Below are 23,027 nucleotides of genomic sequence, written 5' to 3'. Positions count from 1 at the left end.
CAATCTCAAATCACACTCATCAGTGCTCAAAATAATTCTAACTTTCAGAAGCCAGTGGTAATTACTTGAATTCTGGCTTTACAAACTCATTATTTAAACTTAAAATATAGAAGCAGCATGGACCCCACAGTCTCGGTTGCTCATTCATTATAATGAATAGCACTTCCAAAAACCTTACAAGGAATATTCAGTCAAATTTGCCCCTAACTGGTAGACTGACATCTGGTTCTGAATGTGGCGTGGGAAAAATGGTATCTCCAAGGAAACCAGAGTTTGATAATTGAAAACATGCTTTTGTCTGCTCAGGCATCCTAGTAACAACGGGAGTAATACACATACTGGCAGCAGTAAGTGAAAACACAGAATAATAAGATCCTAAAAGATCCTGAACTCTTAAAAAAAGGATTCAGAGAGAACTCTAAGCCAATACCTTTACATGTATTGATTTAAACCATCAAGAACACAATTGTCTACTTCAATACAATAGAATTTCAAGGTTAATTTGGCACAATGGTGAGAAGAACATTCTGCCTACCCCTGCCTTAACGCTATATTATTAAGCACATTTGCTTTATACTCATATTTTTTCAGAAGAAAATGCAAGATTATTTGCAATCTTTAAGCTCTGAAAGGAACAGTCAGCTCAGTGTTCTTTCACTACTAAAATTATTTATGATATTCTTGAAACCAGCTAGAAACAGAGTATACATATATCAGTGAACATATGTTTCACATCATTGTCCCACACATTTTTTAAGAACGTTTTTTTGTTGTTGTTGTTTAATATATCTGGTGTCATGTATGAGTAGAACAACAATTTTAGCATTTTTAAATGGTTAAATAGTGGTAGGGGTATAACCCAGTGGTACAGTGTGTGCTTAGCATGCATAAGGCCCTGGTTTCTATCCAGGACCGGAAAAAAAAAAAAAAAAAAAAGTTTTTAATTAAATTTTAAAATAAATGGTTAAGTACCTATATATAAAGATTTCAAAGTTATTTTGAAGAAAATTATGAATATAATACTGTTAATATTTTTTAATCAAGAAGGCAAGTTAAGTACAAAAAATTGTGCTGTGAATGAATAATTATGATTGTAATGCATTCCACTATTGTCTTGTGTGTAATAAAAAAAAAGATTCAGGTTAACTTTGGAAAAGCAAAATCAATATTTATGATTATCAAACAACAGAAAGCTACAAGCAATATTTTATGCTTTCCTAGATTTTCAATGTAGCACAAGGCCTGGATCCATATTAATGAATGCTAAGAATGAAAAACAATAAATCAGCAAAAAATAATGACTTGTATTTGAATTGTTTTGATTATTATGTGATGAAAGATGACTTGTGTTTTGTTGGGTTTTGCCTGATTTTAAAAGCTTGCATTGGGAGGGGCATATTCAATGCTTCTTTGGTTCTGGTGCTGCTGATAAACACTGAAAATGTTAGGGCTCACTTCCATAAACCCCAGACTACATTAGCAGAAGCCACTTCTTGTACAGGCTATAGAGGGAACATCTCTCTCTCTTTCCCCCTCCTTTTTCTTTCTCTCTCTTCCCACTCAGCTACCCTGGCACTTATTGCTTCCCACATTTCCTTTAATAGGAGATTAGACAATGATTCGTGAGAGGAAGTAGACAGACATCCTTGGAAAGGGGCAGACAGGGTTTGCATCTCAGTTGCACTCCCTGGATCTTGGGCCATCAGTCTCTAAAAGCCCCTCTCTCCCCTTGATAAAATGGAGATAAAGGTAGATACTTTTCCTAGGATTGTTATGAGAATCTATGACATAATGAATCTAAAACTAGCCTTACTAATGCTCTATTTAACAAATAATAAGAATTTATCAAAACTTTGGAAACAGTAATGATTTAGTAATAGGGGACTTAAAAACTCAATTACTATCACATGATAGTACTATATGGAGCCACATAAAAACAATTTCAGGAAAATAATTAATAACATTTGCTCATAATATAATATCACATTTAAAAAAACAGAATAACAGAGTAGTATATAAACTCTGACATTAATTTTATTAAAATATTGAAAAACTACTAAAGATATATACCAAAATATTAACATTAGTTCTTGGAATGGTGAGAATATGAGTAATTTTATCTTTTTATATTTTCCTACAGGCTCAAAAATCTCTACACAAAATTTAATAACTCAAAAATACAAGGATTTAAAAAATAACATGACAGGCTGGGGCTGGGGCTCAGTAGTATAGTGCTCACCTAGCACATGCAAGGCCCTGGGTTTGACCTTCAGTGTCACATAAAAAATAAATAAATAAAATCAAGGTATTGTGTCCAACTATGACAAATAAATAAATAAATAAATAAATAAATAAATAAATAGCATGACATGACATGGAAACTTATTTATAGGTAACTACTATTATTTTATGATACAATGATAAGACTTAAAATAGAAATATTCCCAAGGGGCAATAGATCAATATAAATTTGCATGAAGTTTAAGCAGCTGTGAATAAAAGTCTTCATGAGACCAAGTTTTGACAGAAATAGGGATTGAAGTAGAATTTAGAAGGCAAAAACAGAATGTGAGAACTTGGATCTGAACAATAATAAAATTAGACCTTTACAATACCCTTCAATTTAAGAACCTTTAGATGTTTTTCTTTGATTTGGACCCATAATAATTCTGTGAGGATAGCAGGTATTATGTCATTATTACACATGAACAAAGTAAAGTGCAGAGATGTTAGGTAACTTAGCCAAGGTCATACACCTTATTAATAAATAAAATCTTAAATTTTAATCCAGGTAATCCAATTTGAATTCAAGTTTTACTTAAGTTTATCCCATATGTAAATTATTTTACATAGTAAATTATAATGCTGGGATTCTAGAAGATTACTCTCCAGGGTTGGGACACATCTAATTAAAGAACCATCAAAGCTGGAAACCTGAAACAAGGTATTAACCTATACCAGGAAAGATCTGATCAACCCTTGAACTCAGGGCTCATGAGTCACATCTGTTCTCAAAATGGATTAAGAACTGGATTTAAAACCTTGAAGAAGGAAGAGGCTATATGCTGCTTTCAGCCACTAAAAGGAGTAGAAATGACTCAGGCAGTTTTCGAGGAAAGAGACATACTAGTCATGTCATTTGTTCAATAATGAGATCAAGCCTAGTACAGCCTTAGAATAACAGGGTGGAGAAGAGGAAATAGACTGCAAGAACCAGAACATGCAATCAGCCCTAACAACTGACCAGCATCAAGGAAACAAAGAGCTAAGGAGAAGCACTGATGGAAGAGGACCTTCAGAAATTTACAAAGATACCAGTTGTGTTTCAAGGAATGGTAAAGATAGGGTCTACAAAATGAAAAAGAATGAATTTTGAACAGTAGCCAGGGAAAAGCACAGTCAATGAAAGGTAGAAACTGCCAAGTCCAGTTTAACTTCTGAGCAGGACACAAGGCCCCAAAGTCCTCTGCCAAACAGAAAGTAAAAATTATATATATACACACACACACATAAAATAAAAGTTATGTTTATTTGAATAACTATCTATTGCCACATTAGGATATCTTCTCTTTTGGTTTTGATTTTTAAAACATTTAGGGGATCTGTTGTGCCCTGTGGAGCCAGAAACAGAGGAGGCAATACTTATCACAATACCTCTAGAATAGCAAGAAGAAGAGAGGGGAAAGAGAACACAAATGCAAGATGGGGACAAGTTAGGGTAGCTGCAAAAGATGATCTCCTCCTATCTGGCTACTTGATATATAACCAAAGGAGATTTGAACTTAGATGCTTCCACATGGAGCTGACTAGAGTCTTACTTCAAGGGAAAATAATTCAGTCATCAGGGCAAACCATGGAACTTAAAATTTTATGAAAAAAATAATTAATGTCCCTGACCTCTTTTTTCACCCTTATTTCCCCAACCTGGGTTTCTGGTCTTCTCAACATTCCCACACTATGCTTGGGCATCCTTTTACTAAATTCTGTCATTCTATTTACTATGTGTTACTATTAATATATGATGTCCTACCTAAACTTCACTGTTTATGTCATGGCATGGCATTGATATATAGTCAGCATGTGCACTACACTGCATGACATGTGAATGAATGTACCAAAGAGAAGCAGGCATAATTGATAGACAGGTAATGATCACTCATAAGAATGGCTAAAGAAGAGGGAACAAGACTAATAGAAAATTCAAAAATCTGGAGGTGACTTTGTAGACATTGATATTATGGAGAAAGAAGCATAGTCAGGAAAGACACCAAAGTCAGCTTTATCAACATCTTTTATGCCTGTACAATGCATCAGGTTAGGTAAGCAACCAGTGAACGGAATAACAATAAGAATAGGAGGATAATATGGGAAGAGAGAAGAGGACAGTGGCTTGGAATATGACATTGTGGGAAAGGCAAGTATCTAGTCCTCTAAGGTTAATATGTCCAAAGGGCTGAAGTATTTCCATGAACAGCTGCTGTACAATAAGCCAACAAATAGATACACTATAATACTGTAAAATCCATACTAACATGTGCATTATGTTTAGAAAAACTATACCTGAGATCTTCAATTTCTTTGATATAGCTATGAATCATATTACTGATCTCCTCATTTCCTTCACCTGAAAAATAAAATATGAAATTAAAATTTTCTTTTAAATGAAGTTATTGGTTTTTTTTTTTTTGTCAACAAAACAGGAGGGAAAAAAAGTTTGGAGATAAAACAACAGTAATTTAAGGCACAATTCTTACAGCAAATTTTCTATCCTAATTTAGATGAGCAGACCATAAGATAATATGATGCAAAGGACATATTTTGTTTGTAGAAGAATTGATTATTATTTAAAATGAGGTAGTTAACTTAAAATCACAGATTAGATTCACACCATTTGACATTTCTACTTCAACTACTCTAGGTGATTAACACAATGTTCCCTGCCATCCAGAGGCTAATCCCTCATTCATCCCTCAACACGCAAAGGCATACCTGCTCTGGCAAGAACTTGGTTGGCCTGATCACTAACAAGCTGTGTGATTCTTGACCTTAAAGCATCAACCGTCTCTTGCATGGCTTTTATTCTTACACGCAGGTTGTTATTTTCAGTCTGTAGCATAGCATTCTCATGAAACATGTCATTGATGCTTTCCACACCCTCCTCGTCAATTATCCTTTTACCCTGGGAAAAAATATACATTTTCTTGTTTGTTGAGGAGCCTTAAATACACAAGAGTTTTGTTTAACTCCAGAACTATACAATTCGATAACCAAGAGCTCTTTATCTTAGCAGCCCCAAGGCAAAAGATCCCCTCTGCTACAACCCTTCATGGTGCATTAGTCATTAAAAAAAAAAAAAAAAAAAAAAACCTGATTGGGTAAGAACTATTTTGAACAAATGGTCGGTTAGATTGGACTGAACATCATTAACACCAACCACAAGGAAAAGTAGAGAGCCCTACTTCCAAATACTTCCACAGTTAAAACCAAGTGACTCCAGAGTCACATCACAAAAAGCAAACCATCACAAAATGGCGTCCCTGAATACACACAAGCCAGCCCCAGATGTATCACAAAATTTAACAACCCCATTTGTTTACCGTCTTATATTCCATGAGCTCCATTTGAAGTCGCGTGATCTCACTACGGAGAGCATTGATTTGCTGACTAGCTCTGTCCTGATTAACCATCACCTTGTTCTTGATATTTCTAGCCCGATTGGCATATTTCAGAGTGTTTAAGGTTTCCATAAAATCTCTGTCTGAAGGGCTGACACATGCTATCATGATTGTTTGGCTGAAAGTTACAAATAGTAATTAGGTTTACATATAAAAGCAAATAAAATGCTGAAATGTTCATTTTAAAATAGTTTCTTTTCTTTGAAATACCAAAAGATTGATGTTACTAACTTAAAAATAAAATCAAGTTTAAAAGCCCCCATGCTTTAAAGCCATCTTTAATCTTTAAAGGAAAAAATTTTGTATTTTTAGGTAATATTGGGGAAAATTAATTTGTATTATTCTTCTTTGACCCACATGCTTTGAGAAAGAACAAACACATGCATTTGTTTCTCACTTCTGTACAGAAACTTTCAGAAGCAATACGGGCAATAAGCTAACATTACTCTATCTACAAATATAATAAGTTGAATATCAAAATAATTTCATTAATATGTCAATATTTTTTGAAATTTCTTCCTTTTATTTGGTCACTGAAATCTTGACTTTTGAGCCAGCAAATAATTTTACACAACATTTAATCACACAAAAAGAGAATATTATATCCTTATGTTTCACAGTATAATATATCATTTGTGATTGAATGATCAAAGTTCCATAGTTTCCAACCAGATTATATTAGGGGGAAAAATGGAAAATATTACACTAGAAACATTAGTTTATAGTCATGATAAATTGCTTAGCTAACCAAAACATGGTCTAGTGAAATGCTTAGCCTGCCCCAGCTATTGTTTCTGTCAATGAAACAAAAGGAGGTTCTGTTAGGCACTTGTATTTTCTAACTAAACAATGGATAGGAACTGTTGTTAGAGATCTAATTCACCTGTCCTGGTAGAAATCAGTGCCTTTCAATTCTAATCTGTAGCCTCCTAATATACAACCCAATATTTGTACCATATTAGGTCGTTAATAGTTGTGGTGTGCATGTCTACCTAATATTTATTGCAGGTAAGTTAGATGAAATAACTCCTGCCTCTCTCTCTTCTGATGAAGATAAAGTAATCAAATAAAAGGTAGGTTTTATGGATGTTGATTAGAACTCAAAGTATGGTTCCCAGTCCAGTGCCATTCTGCTATTTATTATTTTTCCACAATAAATAAAGAAATTAAGAATAAGCATTTTAGAAATTTAACACTTGAACTTTCTGTAATCAATCCTGTAATCAATGAACTCATCTCACTGAATAGAGTGCAAACCAGTTTAAGTGTTTTCAAAGTCACATGGTAAGTCATAAATGGGGTAAACAGTGCAGTCATGCACAATATTTATTAATCCACCACTAAATGGGGAGGAGGGGAGGGACTTGCCCTTCAAAAATATTTTGAGAAGCACTAAGATCTTGCAAAGTTTGATAAGAATAACAAAAGTCAGGAATTTGAGGAACTAGCTAAAATCAATTGTATAGGGAAAAGTTGATATATTAAGCAAAACCAAAAGATGAAAATTTCAAAAATGATTTTACTTAGGAAAAACTCAAAGAAAACTTTAAAGCTATTTATTTTTAAAGTTCACACAATAATTTCAATTCTGTTCTAAAGGAAATGATATCATTTAAACATGCTATATTATATATGTCATATATTAATTTATAGTACACATCTGGAAGAAAATATATCACAATGTTAGCAGTGGTTACTTCTAGGCAACAGAAATATAGCTAATTTTTATCCATACTTTATATTTTTCTGTATATTCTAGAATCTTTGGTATAAACTTGTAATGCTAAACATTATAAATATGTAAAAGTCACTGTGTTTAAAAAAATTGTAAAAGACACATAATTATTAACATAAATATATAAAGCTTATTTCCAATAAAAACACCTTGATTAAAATTTTTCTTTTATTTGTATGAGCTTTAAAAAATGAAGATATTTTGCTTTCTGAAATTTAAATTAAGCACAATGCTTTTCAACTAGAAATTCAATCCTACCATTTTAAAGCAGAAATAGAGGTACACTAAAAGTAAAATTAGAAGGGTTCATCTCCCCAGACACACTACTATTCATTAAGGAAACAGGTGACGTCTGAGACTATTTAGCTATAGCCTGTCTAAAACTCAACAGGAATTCAAGATCTGCAGTAAAAATATTTTAAAAGTGCTTAAAGAGCAAGCAACCCTTCAAAGGAAGCGAAGTACTCAAAAGTATATATACTTGGAAAGTCATTTAACATCTCTGCTTTTTTTTAAAGTTAAGAAATAAATACAACAAATTACCACAATTTAAAAAACTATAAAAATGTACATTTGGTTTAAAACAAAAATTTCTGTTTAGTTATAACAAAAAATTTTGATCAGATTAATACAGAAATTTGGACTGAAAATGTAGTACACTAAGAAGAAATATGCAACATGGATGCAAAACTGTGTCCACACATAGGATATATTATAAAAGAAATGACTTAAGACAATGCCAATATTACATAAAAGGAAAAAATATAAAAATGCTGTTTATTTCTATAAAAACCTTTTTTCTAAAACAAACTGATCTCAAATCAAATACATTTAACATTATCCAAAATTCTTTGAATAATCGTTGTTCATAAAGAAAGTTTGAAGTTTAATTACCAGATTATTGTAGAGTATCTAATGATTTTTTTTTTCAGTAAATGAATTTTAGACCATCAAAAACACTGTAAAGGGCTGGGGATGTGGCTCAAGCGGTAGCATGCTCGCCTGGCATGCGCGGGGCACTGGGTTTGATCCTCAGCACCAATAAAAATAAAATAAAGATGTTGTGTCCACCAAAAAATAAAAAATAAATATTTTTAAAAAATTATCTCTTTCTCTAAAAAAAAAAAACACTGTAAAATAGATTTGCTGTTTGCTGTGCTTGTTTATCATTGCCTGAATTATACTATGATTGCCTTAAATGCAAAAATGTTTCCAGTTGGGAAGTCAAAGTGTTGACATTTACAAAGTGGAATGCTTTACCAAAAGGATGTGCTTAGTTAATGAACCATGTCAGAATGCAAAGGACTGGAAAGCTGAAAACCAGCAAACAATTCTATATTTCCTACAGTGGACATTTAAAAAATTTTTTCCGTATATAAAAAAAAAAGTTTGAGTTTTGAGGAGATTCTTCGATAATATGTTCAACAAAAACACTCAAGAGTATTTAAAGATAGCACTTAATTTTTTAACAAAATTTTATTTATTTTATGTACCATCTACTGTGTGCTAAGTACTTAAAACAGAAACAATGGTATAGTAGAAACAGCTCATATTGTAAACTTTGCTTACAAATTAAATGACTGATAAATTACTCCACCTCTCTGGATTTTAATTTCCTTATCTATAAATAGGAATAATAATCCCTTAAGGACTGTTATAAGGATTATATGAAATAATAACATAATGATTCACACTTGTTACTTAACTACTAGCTTATTGTCCTATTAATTTGCTTTATAATAAAAGAAGTTATTATAAATCTATAAATCGCATTATAGATTTACTAAAAAATAACAAATAATTAAAATTTAGTAATGTAGAGGATAGTCATTTATGCATACCTATTTCCCCCAAGAGAATCCTGCAATAATCTTGTCAGCTTAGAATCTCTATAAGGGACATGGGTGGCCCTCTTGCTCTTGTCTCCCAATGCACTTATTACATTGCCAAGTGCCAACTAAAAGAGAGAGGAGAAAAATCACATATGTTTACTAATTATAACACTTTTAAATAAAGAATGACTATAGAAAATAAAATGGAGACATGACAAATATGAGAACATCTGTTTTACATTTGTATTTTCAAGTACATATGAAGTAAACTTCAAAGTTTTCTATTTTAAGTACTAATAACTGATAATATTAAAAATATATAAGTATTACTTCTCATATACATATAAAGATTACCATAAAATATTAATTCATGTTGTAAATTCTTCTCAACTCAATTAAGAAACAAAATGTTTAGTTAGTAAACAGTCCTGTGAAACTTTCTTGTTGCAATGTAGACCCCTTATGTGGCTAAAATATACTTTAACTACAATAAAAGTATCAGTATGATTTTTCTGAATTAGAAATTTATGTAAAAGTAAAACTACCCTTAGAAATAACAATGAAACTATATGCTATGCATTCATTTTTTTAAAATAATATGAATAATGAGTCAAATTGCTGAAGTCTACAGTTACTCCTGCCACCCACACTGTTTTTCCTACTGTTAATGAGCTAGCATTTACAGGATAAGCATTATCTAAAACTGGCCACACTAGCCTTCAGTAATACAAATATCTATAACTATGTCGTTGCTATGACCAAAACATACAGTGAGGGGCATCAGGATTGTACTGTGTCTTGATCCTCCTTTTCTAAACAGGCTAGTTACAGTCTTAAGCACTGGTCACAATGAAACTACCAGATATGTCTCAACATGCCTCAACAGCCTAAACAGGAAAACAGAGCAATGACTTTATCTTTCCCTGACAACCCACATGTAAATACCAACATAATTTTATCTCCTAAGAAATTTAAAACAATACACAAAGTCCAGGATCCAGGTCATGCCCTTTTATACAACATGCAAATATATGGTGGAGTATCATGGTATTGGGAGGGCTGCAGTGCCCCAACACCAGGGTCACATTGATATATGAGCAAATGTTGAGCAAAGATTAAAAAAGGATGGGGGAACATATTTTTGGAGACCCCACATCCAGGGTAGAAGAGAAGCAAAGCAGAAAGCACACAACCTGATGTCGTCAGCACCACAGAAATTTAGTGACGCTATTACTTTTATGCAGGAACAAATGTCCAATTTTATAATGAAGACAATAAAGAAAAGGATTTAGTAAGCAAAATTTGCTCTAAAATATTTTCTTCCACATAATGGAAGTCTTAAACCAACTCAAGCACAAGTGTTTTCCAATCAACATACCACTAGGTGGCATGGCATTAAAGTTAATTTCTAATATAATTATAAAAATTTCATTAAAAAAATCATTTGACTATAATTCTAAAAGCCAATAAAATAACTGTCATTAAATGTTAAATTCAAAGCTTCTTTGAGTTTCATAAAATACCTAATGTATATATATATATACACACAAAAAAACCACACATATATAATTTAAAATTTTTTTCTTTCAAAGTAAAAAATATTAGGTATTATATATATATATATATATATATATATATATAAACACACTTTCTTCACATATTGTAAAATTTAACAACTAAATTTACACACATAAAGAAAACCTGCAATGTGAGGGGAAAGGAGGGAAAAGTCTACATGTGATGTCAAAGATTCATGAATTACTAATAAATTACTGCAACTTTTATTTGTCAGTTGTGTGCATGAAAAGATCCCCATAAGAGGATATTATATATTGTAAAAAAAAGAAAAGGACAAGAGTAAAGCCCTGATATATTCCAGGCACACAGCTTTAGTCTTACAAGTCCACAGTTGATAGAAATGCCTTCTTTTGCCCTCTCGCCTGTAGCGCCAGTTCGCTTCAGTCTTTCTGATCCTGCCAGATCAACAAAATGGAATTTTGCAGTCAAGGTTTCAAATTCATTCATCTGTGATGATTCAGAAATCATCTTATTATCAGTTGCATTTTCCTGCAAGTAAGGTAAACAGTGAAAGTATTTTTATTAACATGACTATCCTCTAACCTCTCCTTGTCCTTATCCCATATACCTATATAATCACAACCGAAAAAGAAGGCATGAAACCATATGAAAATAAATGCAAATGTGTCTGCTGGAAATTTGAAACCTAATATTGGAAAGAACTTACTTTCCAAACAGGTCAAACTCCAATATCAACATCTGAGGCTTTGCTTATGTTGAAGAAGGAAAACCTATAGCACATGGTCCTCAAAGCCAAAGCATCTTGGGTAACTGCACTCATTACTCCCTGCCCGCATACTCTACTGAGATTCATGTAATGTTTAAATTATCATAAAATAATTTTGAAAGTTTAAGAAATGAAAACTATCAACTCACAGCATCTACTTGAGGACACATTCTGGTCTGACACACATGAATGGTAAAAATGGCATGTGAACGAGAACTCTGAACATTCATCTGGGTACTGGCCGTAGTGCGGGATAAAGCACCCAACTTCAAACACTGCATCATCTGGAAAAGGAAAGAAAGCTTCACCTGAGCTATATTTAAACACAACGCAGTGAAATTTTACATCTGAGCTAAAGGCTAAACCCCATTAACATTAAGGAATGTAAAAGATGCAGTTTTTCATATTTTAATTTTAGTTTCAGGCACTTTTTGAGCTGAACTTCTCGGCATAATGGTGTATTATTTTTTAAACAGGAGAAAACACTGAGATTCCATTGTTTGTCATTTGCTGACTTTTGCAGCTTCCATTCCAAAATGGTTACAGAAGAATACTTTGGCACAAAGTGAGCAATAACTTGAATTTACTCAATCTCTTCTTCTGTTGAAATTTTTTTATGGATTTTGTAATTTTTCTTAAGTTTTCCTTTAGGAGTCAAGTTGAACTCTTATCTATATATGTTACACCAAAAGATACAAATGGATTGTGATCTCATCCTTCATCATCAATTGTTTAACCCTATCTGTGAAAGAAAACTATACACACACTGCCTCGATGCTTTTGAAGTCATGAAGTCACTGCCTGTATTATAACATTGACATTTTTACAATATGTCCTGCTTTAAAAATATAAGGAAAAAAGATATGATTATTAACGCCTTACATATAAGGACACAAGTTTCAAATCTTTATCTTATGCAAACTAAATAAAACAAACAAAAGGGCTATATTTCAGCTACAACATAAACGTCACCTCTGATTCTGTATTCACAGTACGTGTTGTGACTCCCACAGTATAAATTCCTCCAGTCGAATCTTCATGAATTCTTATATTTGATTTTTTATTTTTTGCATCAATGTCACGAGTGGTATCAAACAAGTCAAGGACCTCTTCATTATAGAGCTATCATGAAGAAATATTAGAAGTTTGATTTTGATAGAAATTTTTCCATGAGTGTCATAACATACACTTCATAATGTATGAACATAAGGAAGAACACTTTTTCTTTTTTCACTATTACCTACCTTTCTTTTGGTAGAAACACATCCGTGTATTCTCCACGGTTTTTAACTAAATTGGGGTGTCCATTAAAACTAGTAGTAAAATAAATGATATTAACTTGAATTAAGTTTTCTACTTTGTACTTAATACAGCTGAACAACATGTTCCACGGAGCAAAATGATTAGTTTATGGATCAGGTGATTTAGACCAAAACACACTTGACCAAGGACTCAGAATTATAATGCCAGGTTCAGTTCACTACATTGTTGCTCAAATCCTACATATTCTTCTGTCAAGCTCCTCACACTAGATTAAACCGTCTTAAATTAATCAAAACTTGCCCCAAACTTAGGACTGCATTGACGCATCTGTCTTTGCAGAGACCAGCCTCTGCAGCCAGATTAGTGCTACTGCTATAATCCTATTATTTTTCACATGCTCCCCCTCCCTTTTGGTCTTAGTTACTGAGTTTCCAACACTTTGTGATCCTTTCTAAATTATCACAGTAATTTTCATTTATCTTTATCCTTGATAAAGAAAGATTCAAAAATAAGCAATATTAATTGTACTCTTACGCTATGTACATTGCTAAAGTGTTCATTATCTTATATGCTAATATCAGTGCCTATAACTAAGGTGTACTTATTGCCAACTATCTAATGTTAACTTACTTGAACAACATTTACTAGTACTATCTACAAAGCACTGTACTAGAAGCCAACAATATAAAGTCATAGGGCTATGGCCTTAAGAATAAAATTTAAAGGAAATCAGTGACACAATTAGATTATTACCTCTAAGAATTGGGCATTCACTTTGAAGTCTGGAGGCGGAAGCCCATTTTTAATTGCTGTATGTTTTTTTTCTTCAATACTCTTGAAAAGATGTTTCACAGCACGAGAAATAATACCCTGTTCTCCTTCAGTGATATTAACATCAAATCCTGTTCCCATTGTGTATGTTTTGCCAGCTCCAGTCTGAACAAAAGAAAAGAGAAAAATGTTCAACCTCAACATAACCTCAAGAAACAAAAATGAAAGTACAATTTAATTGACATTTCTGAAAAGGTACAACTCCTATGAAATTAAAATGGAACTTACTTGTCCATAAGCAAAAACTGTAGCATTGTATCCTTCAAAACAACCTTCAATTAGTTTTTCAATACACTGAGTGTAGATCTGCTCTTGCTGAGAGTCAATGTCAAACACATAGTCAAAAGTAAAAGCCTTATCCTTCCCTAGGAAGACCTGAGGTTCTCCTGGTGTGACAGATGTACAAATATGGCATCCTTCAATCTTTTCTTTGGCAAGCTGTGGTCTTATTCTGTGAAAAACAATGAGTAAAAATAAAATTTAAAAAAGAAATCTTCAAATAATATGACTTAAAAACTCTTGGCCAAATCTTTTTTTAAAAGACTAATGTAATTATCATCTGCTCCTTTAAGTGAAAAGTTTAAGTAAATTTTGAATTACTCCGAATAAATTTTAGTATATGAGATGACTTATTTAACAATTCCAATGAATTGCTTAACAATCACCAAAAGTCATGAAGAGTATAAAATTCATCTTAAATACTTATTCAGGTAAATAATTTTCCTTGATTTCTGTAAGCAATAGACAACTTGGTCAAATAAAATCTGCTACCAAAATGTTGTTTTTGTTATTTTTTTAATATATTTATTTTTAGTTGTGGATGAACCTTTATTTATTTACTTTTATGTGGTGCTGAGAATCGAACCCAGTGCCTCACACATGCTAGGCAAGTATTTACCAATGAGCCACAGCCCCAACCCCTGTTTTTGTTATTTTTATTTTAGGCTTCCTCTCTTTATTTCCAGTGATCATCATAAGCAAAAATAAAATTATTAAGAACATATTTATCTTGATACTCTGATGACCTTGACTCAGCTTTTTGCAAACTCTTTATCAGTGATTTCCAAGCTTATTTGACCATTATCTACCCTCAGCTTAACATGTTTAAGTACATGCTCATAATTTAAATATGCATATCTATTCATATACATATGTATGTACATCTGTATTTATTAGTTTTATATATATATATATCCAGAATTTTATTAAAAAATAAATACAAATAGAAGTTATATTATTTTCTCTACAAAACCCAGTAATTTATCATGAGTTCTCCTCCCTTTACTTGGAAGATCACAGTACAACAGTCACCCCATATCCAAGGTACTGCTCCAAACTCCAGTACCTTTCTGTTCTGTCTTCTCTTTCTAACTTCAGGCCTATTTGCAAAGGAAAATAAACACAGTGATATGTTCGTAACAGCACAGTCCCAAATCTGTCCCTATTCTATACACTCTATAAACAGGACTATACTGGGCATGGACCATACTGGACATGCACACTAACAACGTACTAGACTTTTTAAAGAGATTCCTATTTGTTGTGAAGAAAAAGAGGCAGTTTAAAAATGGTAAATGCAGAAAACCAAAGATGGAAAATATAAAATAATAAAGACAGTGTAAGGAATGGACTTTAAAGAAATCTGTTCCCACATACTTGGTTTTTTTGTTTTTCATTTTATGGGCTTTTTTTTTTTTTTAAATAAAATTCATGTCTATAGGGGAAGAATGAGTTCATCCACTTTGTAAAGATAAAGTCAAGCCTAAATCCAGATCTTTTGACTTTAAACTCTTTCCAGTTTATTGAAATGAAAGCCCAATAAATGGACAGGAAAGAATTCTGAAAAATAAGTGAACTTCTGCAACCCTAGTTATCCATACTCTTAGAATTCCGTACTCCCAAAAAATGTAAGTTAAAAAAAATGTATTTATTTCAGCAAGGATTCCCTTTCTTCTGTGACACTGGTGTTTTTCTTTGACAAAGTCTTCAGCTGTGTTTGCTTTAATGTAGCATAATAATCAACATGGAGCAAGCCAGGTACGGTGGAAAGAGCAATGGAGTAGCCATCAGAAGGCTTGAAACGTATTCCTTAATGTCACTCACAGACATCATGTGATCCTCTCTTACAGCAACAATTTCTTCACTTCTGGGGGGAAACTATAATTTCTTCCAAGATTCCTGCTAGATCTAACACTAAGTGTAGGATACTGCATATAAAAAAGAAAAAGAAGGAAACAATATTTTTGTACTGTTGTAAAATGATAGTATAAAAAATGAAACAATTCCTCATAATAAACTATGTTCTTACACTATAAAAACAGCCCACAGTAGTAATGGCTTTAGCTTTTTGGCATCACATATTCTGGATAAGTGGTGTTTTTAAAAATTAATATTCTCTTCTTTCTAACTTTATTTTATACAGTTATGCAGAACAAACGATACCAAAACCCTAATTCCTGCCAGGCACAGTGGCATAAACCCATAATCCCAGCAGCTCAGGAAGCTGAGACAGGAGGATTATGAGATCAAAGCCAGCCTCAGCAAAAGCAAGGGGCTAAACAACTCAGTGAGACCCTATCTCTAAATAAAATACTAAGTAGGGCTGGGGATGTGGCTAAGTGGGCAAATGTCCCTGAGTTCAATCCCTGGTACCACCCTCCCTCTCTTCCCCTCCCAAAAAGAAAAACAATTCTCTTTGGGAGAATGACCATCTTTATTGTTGCCAATCCCAAAAATAACACAATCAATAACAATCTCAGCTAAATGATATCTTCTTCCTCTGTCCTATTCCACCTATCTGATCCATCTCCAAGAGCTATCAATTATCTCTGTAATAACTCTCCAGTCCACCAAGTTCTCTTTCCTCATCTACATCATCCTAATTAAAGCCATCATTATCTCTTACTTAGAATATTACAAAAGTCTCCTCATATATGTCTGTCAAATCTTGCCCCCAGCAATCTGTTCCATTCACTGTACAATCAGTGATATTTATAAAATACAAAGTTGATCAGGTTCCTAAAACCCTTTGATGCAACACTGTGCTTTTGCAATGCTCAGTCTTTGCATTAAATTATTTCCATTAATGGTTGTGGTGAGGGTTTATTTTAACCAGGTTCACTAACCAGGTATGCTTTGTGCTCTCTTGCTTCTATCCCTTCTATAAGACACTGCTTCCTTCTCATCACTTCTCCAGTCTCTCAATTTGCAACTCTTTTACAAGCCTAAATACCTTATGTTTTCAATCTCTATTCAGATATTAATTCATTTTGGAAACTCCCATTACCCCTTTGCATTCCAATATAACATCAGTACATGAGCTCAGTGTTTTTCTCTGCTGAAAGCCACCTAATTAACCCTAGGCTGCTGCTCTCCTCCAGCTTTATGGCTGCTATACTATGAGAAGCTTAACAAACCCCATGTAATAAGACAAATCAAAACAAACACATTGGTCTAAATGAAGATATGCACTAGACTACTCTTTGAAATGTGTGCCTTAATAGTTTCAAATAAATTATTATAATCATCAGGTAATTTAGTTGGCCATTAGAATACTTTTAATTTCAGACAAAGGAAACCTAGGTGCCATTTGAATTGCAGATTCACAGCCAATTTTAGAATGCCAATATCTCTCTGCATGTCTTTAACCTTCACTTCCCAACATATACTCATCTGGTTATTATACTTGCTAATGGCACAGAGGATCTGTTTGAAACATAGATGATGCCCAGTTCCACTTGTTTGCATGGGTGGAGGAAGTGGTTTTACTGTCATCAAGACATACTGAACTCTTTGCACTAGATGGAGGTGATGGCAATTTTCTAGCACAGGTCTGAGAAATTCCCACATGAGAGGGGATGGTCTTCCACACATGCATGCAACTGGACTAACTACACTTTTAAAGTTATGGATGTATTTTGCTTTTCAATTCTTCTTCAAAAATTTAGGATTTTAAATTCTCCAAATCTCTAAATTTATACTTGTCAAAAATTTTCACATGAAGTACCAACCCAAGCCAATTCATCTGCTTAAAATGAAAAAGAGCTCAAATTTATCTTACAAGTCTCAATTTTGAAACTGTTATTCATAATTGGGATTACATAGAAATAAAATATAACAGTCCTTTTGAGAAATAGCAAACCAAAAAAAAAAAAGAATCTGATGTTTACAACTCTGAATATTTTAAATATCTTCTTTTTTTAGTATTTTTATGTAAAAAATATGACTATTAAACATATTCATCTAACCCCAACACTAAGAAATTATCAAGGTAAACAATTTGATTAATATTAATATAAATAAATCACAAGCCTTGTAGAATTTTAATATTCCACAACTAGTTATATTTGAAACTGCTTCTTTAAAAAATTTCATAAAATTTATGCCATAAATGTTTAGGACAGAGCATTCTAATATTACACAGAAATATTATATTTTAAAAAGCTATTATTTATATATTTATGTAGACAACAACATATATCTATATATAACAGATAATTATAAATTATCTACCTATAATTATTATATCTATATATCTAAGAATTATGGATAATTACAAATAAATATAGTGTGTAGATAATTACAAAGTTATAAAAAATGTAATTTGATGTACCTAGTTTGTGAAAATTGAAGGTTTGAAACAGAGTATGTTATAAACTGTTAATTAATTTTAAGATGAAGAAACAAATGCTGTCCTCATTTTCTCGTATCTGAATCTTTCCCTCAGCACTTAGCAGCCATTTAGCTTCTCTACTCTCACACTATTAAAACTGCTCCCACAAATGGCACCAACAACTTACTTATTTCCAGTTTCAGTGGACCATTCAGTCTTCAGAATTTGATCATATATTTGATCCTAACCTCTTTTCAGAATTTTATCCTACATTCAATCCCATATTTCTTAAATCTCTACTGCAGTTGGCTTTTGTGATTTCCAACTTTTTTAGTAATTCTGATTTCTGAACAAATATTATACTTAATACCACAAGTAACTACCTACCTTAAAATGTCAGTCTTTCCTCAGGAAAAAAATGTCCACATTCTTAGGTTGTCATCTAAGAATTTCCCCAATCTGGATTCTTCCTGTCTTTCCATCCTCAAATCAAGTCACCTCCAGCTACATCTAACACTTCATCATTTCTTGGTCAACTTATATACCTTCATTCATCATACATTGCTCATAAATTCCCCCATATAGAATGTTGGTCCTCCATTTTTCTACCTAGAAACCTATTTGTAATTCTTTAAAACTCACCTCACACACTGGCACCTTTATAATTCTTTTCCTTTTCCCCAAGCTGACCTAATTACTTATTCTTCCGAGGACTTTGTTCATGATTTTATAATAGTAGATATCAAATTGAATTATTGTTTCTCCACTAGCAAATAAGTCTTTGGAGACACAGTATATTATAAATTCATGAAATAAAGCAAATCAGAAAATGTACACTGATCCCCCTACATTACACTAAGAGAAGAATGATTATAATAATCTCATACCACTTTATTCTTGTCACAAGAAAACTTGTTCTTGAACAAGCATTTACTCATTCTACCTCTCAATTTTCTAATCTATAAAATAAGGAAGCTAGATTCAATATTTCTAAGGTTCTCTGCAAGTTAAAATTCTTTTTAATTAACCTTTCAAGAAAAACAAAATAAAAGTTTCCTGTGCTGGCTTTTGAAAAGTGGCAACAAACTACTTATTTTCTTTCCTGCCATACACTATGCTCACCATTAGTTATACCATTTGTGCCTTATTTCTTCATAGTTCCTATTGTATACTTCACACTTTTTTATCATGACTGGGACAAGAAATTGTATTTGTGAAAACATTATCAGGGTTCCTTGCAGTGGCATTAGCCAGTGAATATAGCAGGAGATTCTGAGGCTGAATCTACTGTTTCCCAAAATTGCGCCCTGCTTTCTGTTCTTTGAATTCATAATAACCAAACTACTTTTAATTAACTGAATATATTGAGTAAACCAAGAGAACTAGTTTCAACATAAACTGGAAGACAAAGATAAACATAATTTGGGGAAAGGCTTATACTTGCTAATTTTCAGCTAGAGTTTTAGTAATGAAACTCAGCAGAACTGAGCATACACTTAATTCTGCCACATACTGTTGTTAACTGGAAATGCACCACCACGGGACTTCAGCAACCCTGGACATTCTTGCTGGCATGCCAAGAATGTAAGACCCTGACTGCTCTTTCATGGATTATTTCTCAAGGTTGTTTGCAACAAGTAACCTTTCAGGATAAGTAATGTCTTCTACCTGACAGAGCTGGCTTGCTTCTGCTTACTATAAAATCAGTGAATCCCCCCTTTTGATGAATCTTGATTCTCCACTGCTTGCATACCATCCACATAACAGATGTCCTGCACTAATCCTGATGTTAGGAGGGAATCAGGAATCAGTTTAATCAATGTGAAACTTATGGTGCTTACTATACTGTGAATAATATAAATCCTTAGTCAAACCACTTTCCATAGCCTTCTTATGGTGTGATATGATTTGAAAACTGTCTTTTGAACTTTTCTGTGTAATAAAATCTACCAGGGTAAATTAAAAAGTCTTTAGCCTCCAACTTAGGAGTCTTGTGTCTTCTGTCACTATCCTTGGGATAGCAAGCATGAAAAAGTGTGCTGCCTATAAGTAGACAAAAATCTCAGACTCTTCACAGGCCTTAACACATACTAGCTGTGACCTTTGGCAAGTCACTCTCTCAGCTTCAATTACCTTATCCATAAAATATCTATAAAATATTATGTCACATCCTGATTGTAGCATCTTGAACAATGAGATAATATGTGTCAATGAAAGCCTATCAAGTATCGTTATACCATTTTAAAATTCTTTAAGTCAGTTCCACCATAAGGCACCATAACAACTTACATCAATTTAGGCCTTCTAACATGTAAAAGAATACTTTTTGGGTCCCAAAACTGTTGTTATATTAAAAAAAAAAAACCCTCTGAGCCAGGCACAGTGGTGTACCCTTGAAATCCCAGCTATTTGGGAAGCTGAGGCAAGAGGATCACAAGTCCATGGCCAGCATCAGAAACTTAGTGAGACCCTGTCTCAAAAAAAAAAAAAAAAAAGCTGAAGATATGGTTCAATAGTAAAGTGCCCCTGAGTTCAAATCACCTATACTACCAAACAATAATATAAAATAAAAGGGCTGGGGATATAACTCAGCAGTAGAGCACCCCCAGGTTCAAATCCCAGAACCAAAAAATAAGCTATGATTTGGATTTTAGGAAAATTCGGTATGAAACTACTCTGGAAAGAATAGAAGTATAATAGAACACTGAAGATTACCTGCATGTGTATGTACATATACATACAAATCTATACATACATATATTGCTAAACAAAGATAATCAAGCTAAATATTTTTATACCATCTTAAAAAAAACATAATCCCAAATTAGTCTTCTCATAATACTAATTAATCAAGCTTTATTCATCCCACTATTCATACCAATATAGGGTACAATAGGAGTTAATAGGAGTCAAAATGAGAATTCTTTTCTTTTTTTTTTTTTTTTTTTTTTTTTTGTGGTGCTAGGCATTAAACCCAGAGACTCATGTATGTGAGGCAAGCAAGCACTCTACAACTGAGAAACACACTTAGCTCCCAAAAATGGGTATTTTCATTCTTTCGACATTATTATCATTTTTTTCTATCTCCATATAGTTGGGAATAGAATTGCATTCAGAAATAAACAGAACTAAGTTTCTAAATAACAGGTTTACTTAAAAGGGGGGATTAAATTATTATGGTACAATTTTTCCCTATAGCTAATTAAGTTGAATTAACTGCTAGAGACTAGAATGTTGACACATAACTAAGCAATAATTTGTAGTTACTGAAAAAATTCTGACCTAAGGAAAACAAATAAACCCATGCCATTATAATTTATAACTTCCCACTATGTGTGCAAACAATTTTTTTCAATATTAAAAGAGTAGCATTAATATCAATGATGTAAGCCCGCAGATGTAGACAACAAACCTGCATTTTTAGATGTGGTTTTTGAAGTACTTTCAGACTTACACCTCTACCTCTCCTATTCCTCTGTCCCCCATTTTATTAAAAACATCTCAAGGGATAAATACACCTTTCTTTTGTGAATATGTGGGTTGTTATTTTTCCCCACAAGTAGAAATAGAACAGCACATAAAATGTCCCCCATTTTGCCATTGGCCATTGCTGGCTTCTTGTCCTGTTAGAAAGTAACATTGTCCTTCCTCCATGGTTTCACAGATGGGGCGAACTTTTCCATCACCTACACGTCTTTGTAAACTGCCTCTCCTTTTTTTTTGCTTGAGTTATTCTGATCTCATCCCCACACGACTGTGGCTGTTCTCCAGTTTACACAATAATCTGACCTCATTCCCACTTTGTGCAGCTCTTTTACTCACACCTGTCTGTAACTAGCCTGCTTGGCACACTGTTAACGCCTTTGTTCTCCCTACATAACAATAAATCTATCCCTTGTACAGATCTATTGCCTTTATATTTGTTAGTGTCTTGGGTGATCATCATTATTGGCTGCTACTTACTAGTGCTCCATTTAATTTCTTAATGTTAATTATATCCTACGAGTGTCCTCCCTTCTGTTTCCAAAAATTTACTGCAATTATCATTTGGTCACATCTGAGCCAATAGAGTTTCTTTTTTAACATTCCTATAGATCATTCCTATAAGTAGACACTACCTCAAAGAAGCATTCTGCTGTTGTTTAAGCCTCCACCTTCTGTTCTAGAAAAGTTTCTAGCACACCAGAAGAACTTGTTAGGCCAACGGTGACCTTGCTGAATTGTCTCCCAAGAGACTAGGCCACACAAAAGGAAGTCCTCTCCCCCAGATGGATCTTTAATTACAATGATGGCTGACTGAAAGAAAGGTATGTCTTTGAAGACATTCAAGAAAGAAACATCCCTCAATAATTTCATTTTTTAAAAATCATCTGCTCAGTAAAAGTCCAAAAATAATAAAATACCACCACATGCTCCAGGGACCAGGAAGCATACACTTCTAAAAATGACAGAAAGGGGAACCTCACTTTCTAATCCACTAATGATAAGCCAGTGTGAAAAACTATACATCAGTCTTGTCCTAATCTAAGTAATGAGTTAGGTATCCTTCTGCCTCATCTCCACGTGATGGAGCTGATCAAGTTTATTTTTACCCAATAACATGAAAAGATCTCCATCAACATATTGCTGTTCAATTGAAATGCTTAATACAGTGTAGAGTTAACATTTGAAGCTTCAATCCTCAGCTGTTACTTGGTCTCTGGTTTGCAACACCATTTGGAAAAACAAAGATTTATTTCCCCCAAGTGCAGTAGCTAACTGCACTTCCATGTAG

At 33.1% G+C, this 23,027-nt stretch overlaps 1 protein-coding gene across 15 annotated transcripts in view; it reads right to left on the bottom strand.

Moving 5' to 3' along the window:
- Kif21a (kinesin family member 21A) overlaps nt 1–23,027 on the bottom strand; it is a 145,335-nt gene that overhangs the window by 59,560 nt on the left and 62,748 nt on the right. For all 15 annotated transcript variants that reach the window (XM_005334026.4, XM_078014899.1, XM_040280810.2 and 12 more), the window contains exons 2-10: nt 13,870–14,092; nt 13,564–13,746; nt 12,520–12,669; nt 11,697–11,831; nt 11,142–11,309; nt 9,252–9,367; nt 5,598–5,793; nt 4,990–5,179; nt 4,561–4,624 (exon numbers count right to left, since the gene is read on the bottom strand). In XM_005334026.4, the coding sequence (XP_005334083.1) occupies nt 4,561–4,624; nt 4,990–5,179; nt 5,598–5,793; nt 9,252–9,367; nt 11,142–11,309; nt 11,697–11,831; nt 12,520–12,669; nt 13,564–13,746; nt 13,870–14,092 (1,425 nt within the window). The remainder of the gene's footprint in view (nt 1–4,560; nt 4,625–4,989; nt 5,180–5,597; nt 5,794–9,251; nt 9,368–11,141; nt 11,310–11,696; nt 11,832–12,519; nt 12,670–13,563; nt 13,747–13,869; nt 14,093–23,027) is intronic.

Source organism: Ictidomys tridecemlineatus, chromosome 6, assembly GCF_052094955.1.
Source record: "Ictidomys tridecemlineatus isolate mIctTri1 chromosome 6, mIctTri1.hap1, whole genome shotgun sequence".
Classification (NCBI taxonomy): domain Eukaryota; kingdom Metazoa; phylum Chordata; class Mammalia; order Rodentia; family Sciuridae; genus Ictidomys; species Ictidomys tridecemlineatus.
Note: the sequence above shows the minus strand (reverse complement) of the source record. Positions and strands in the feature narration are given on the sequence as shown.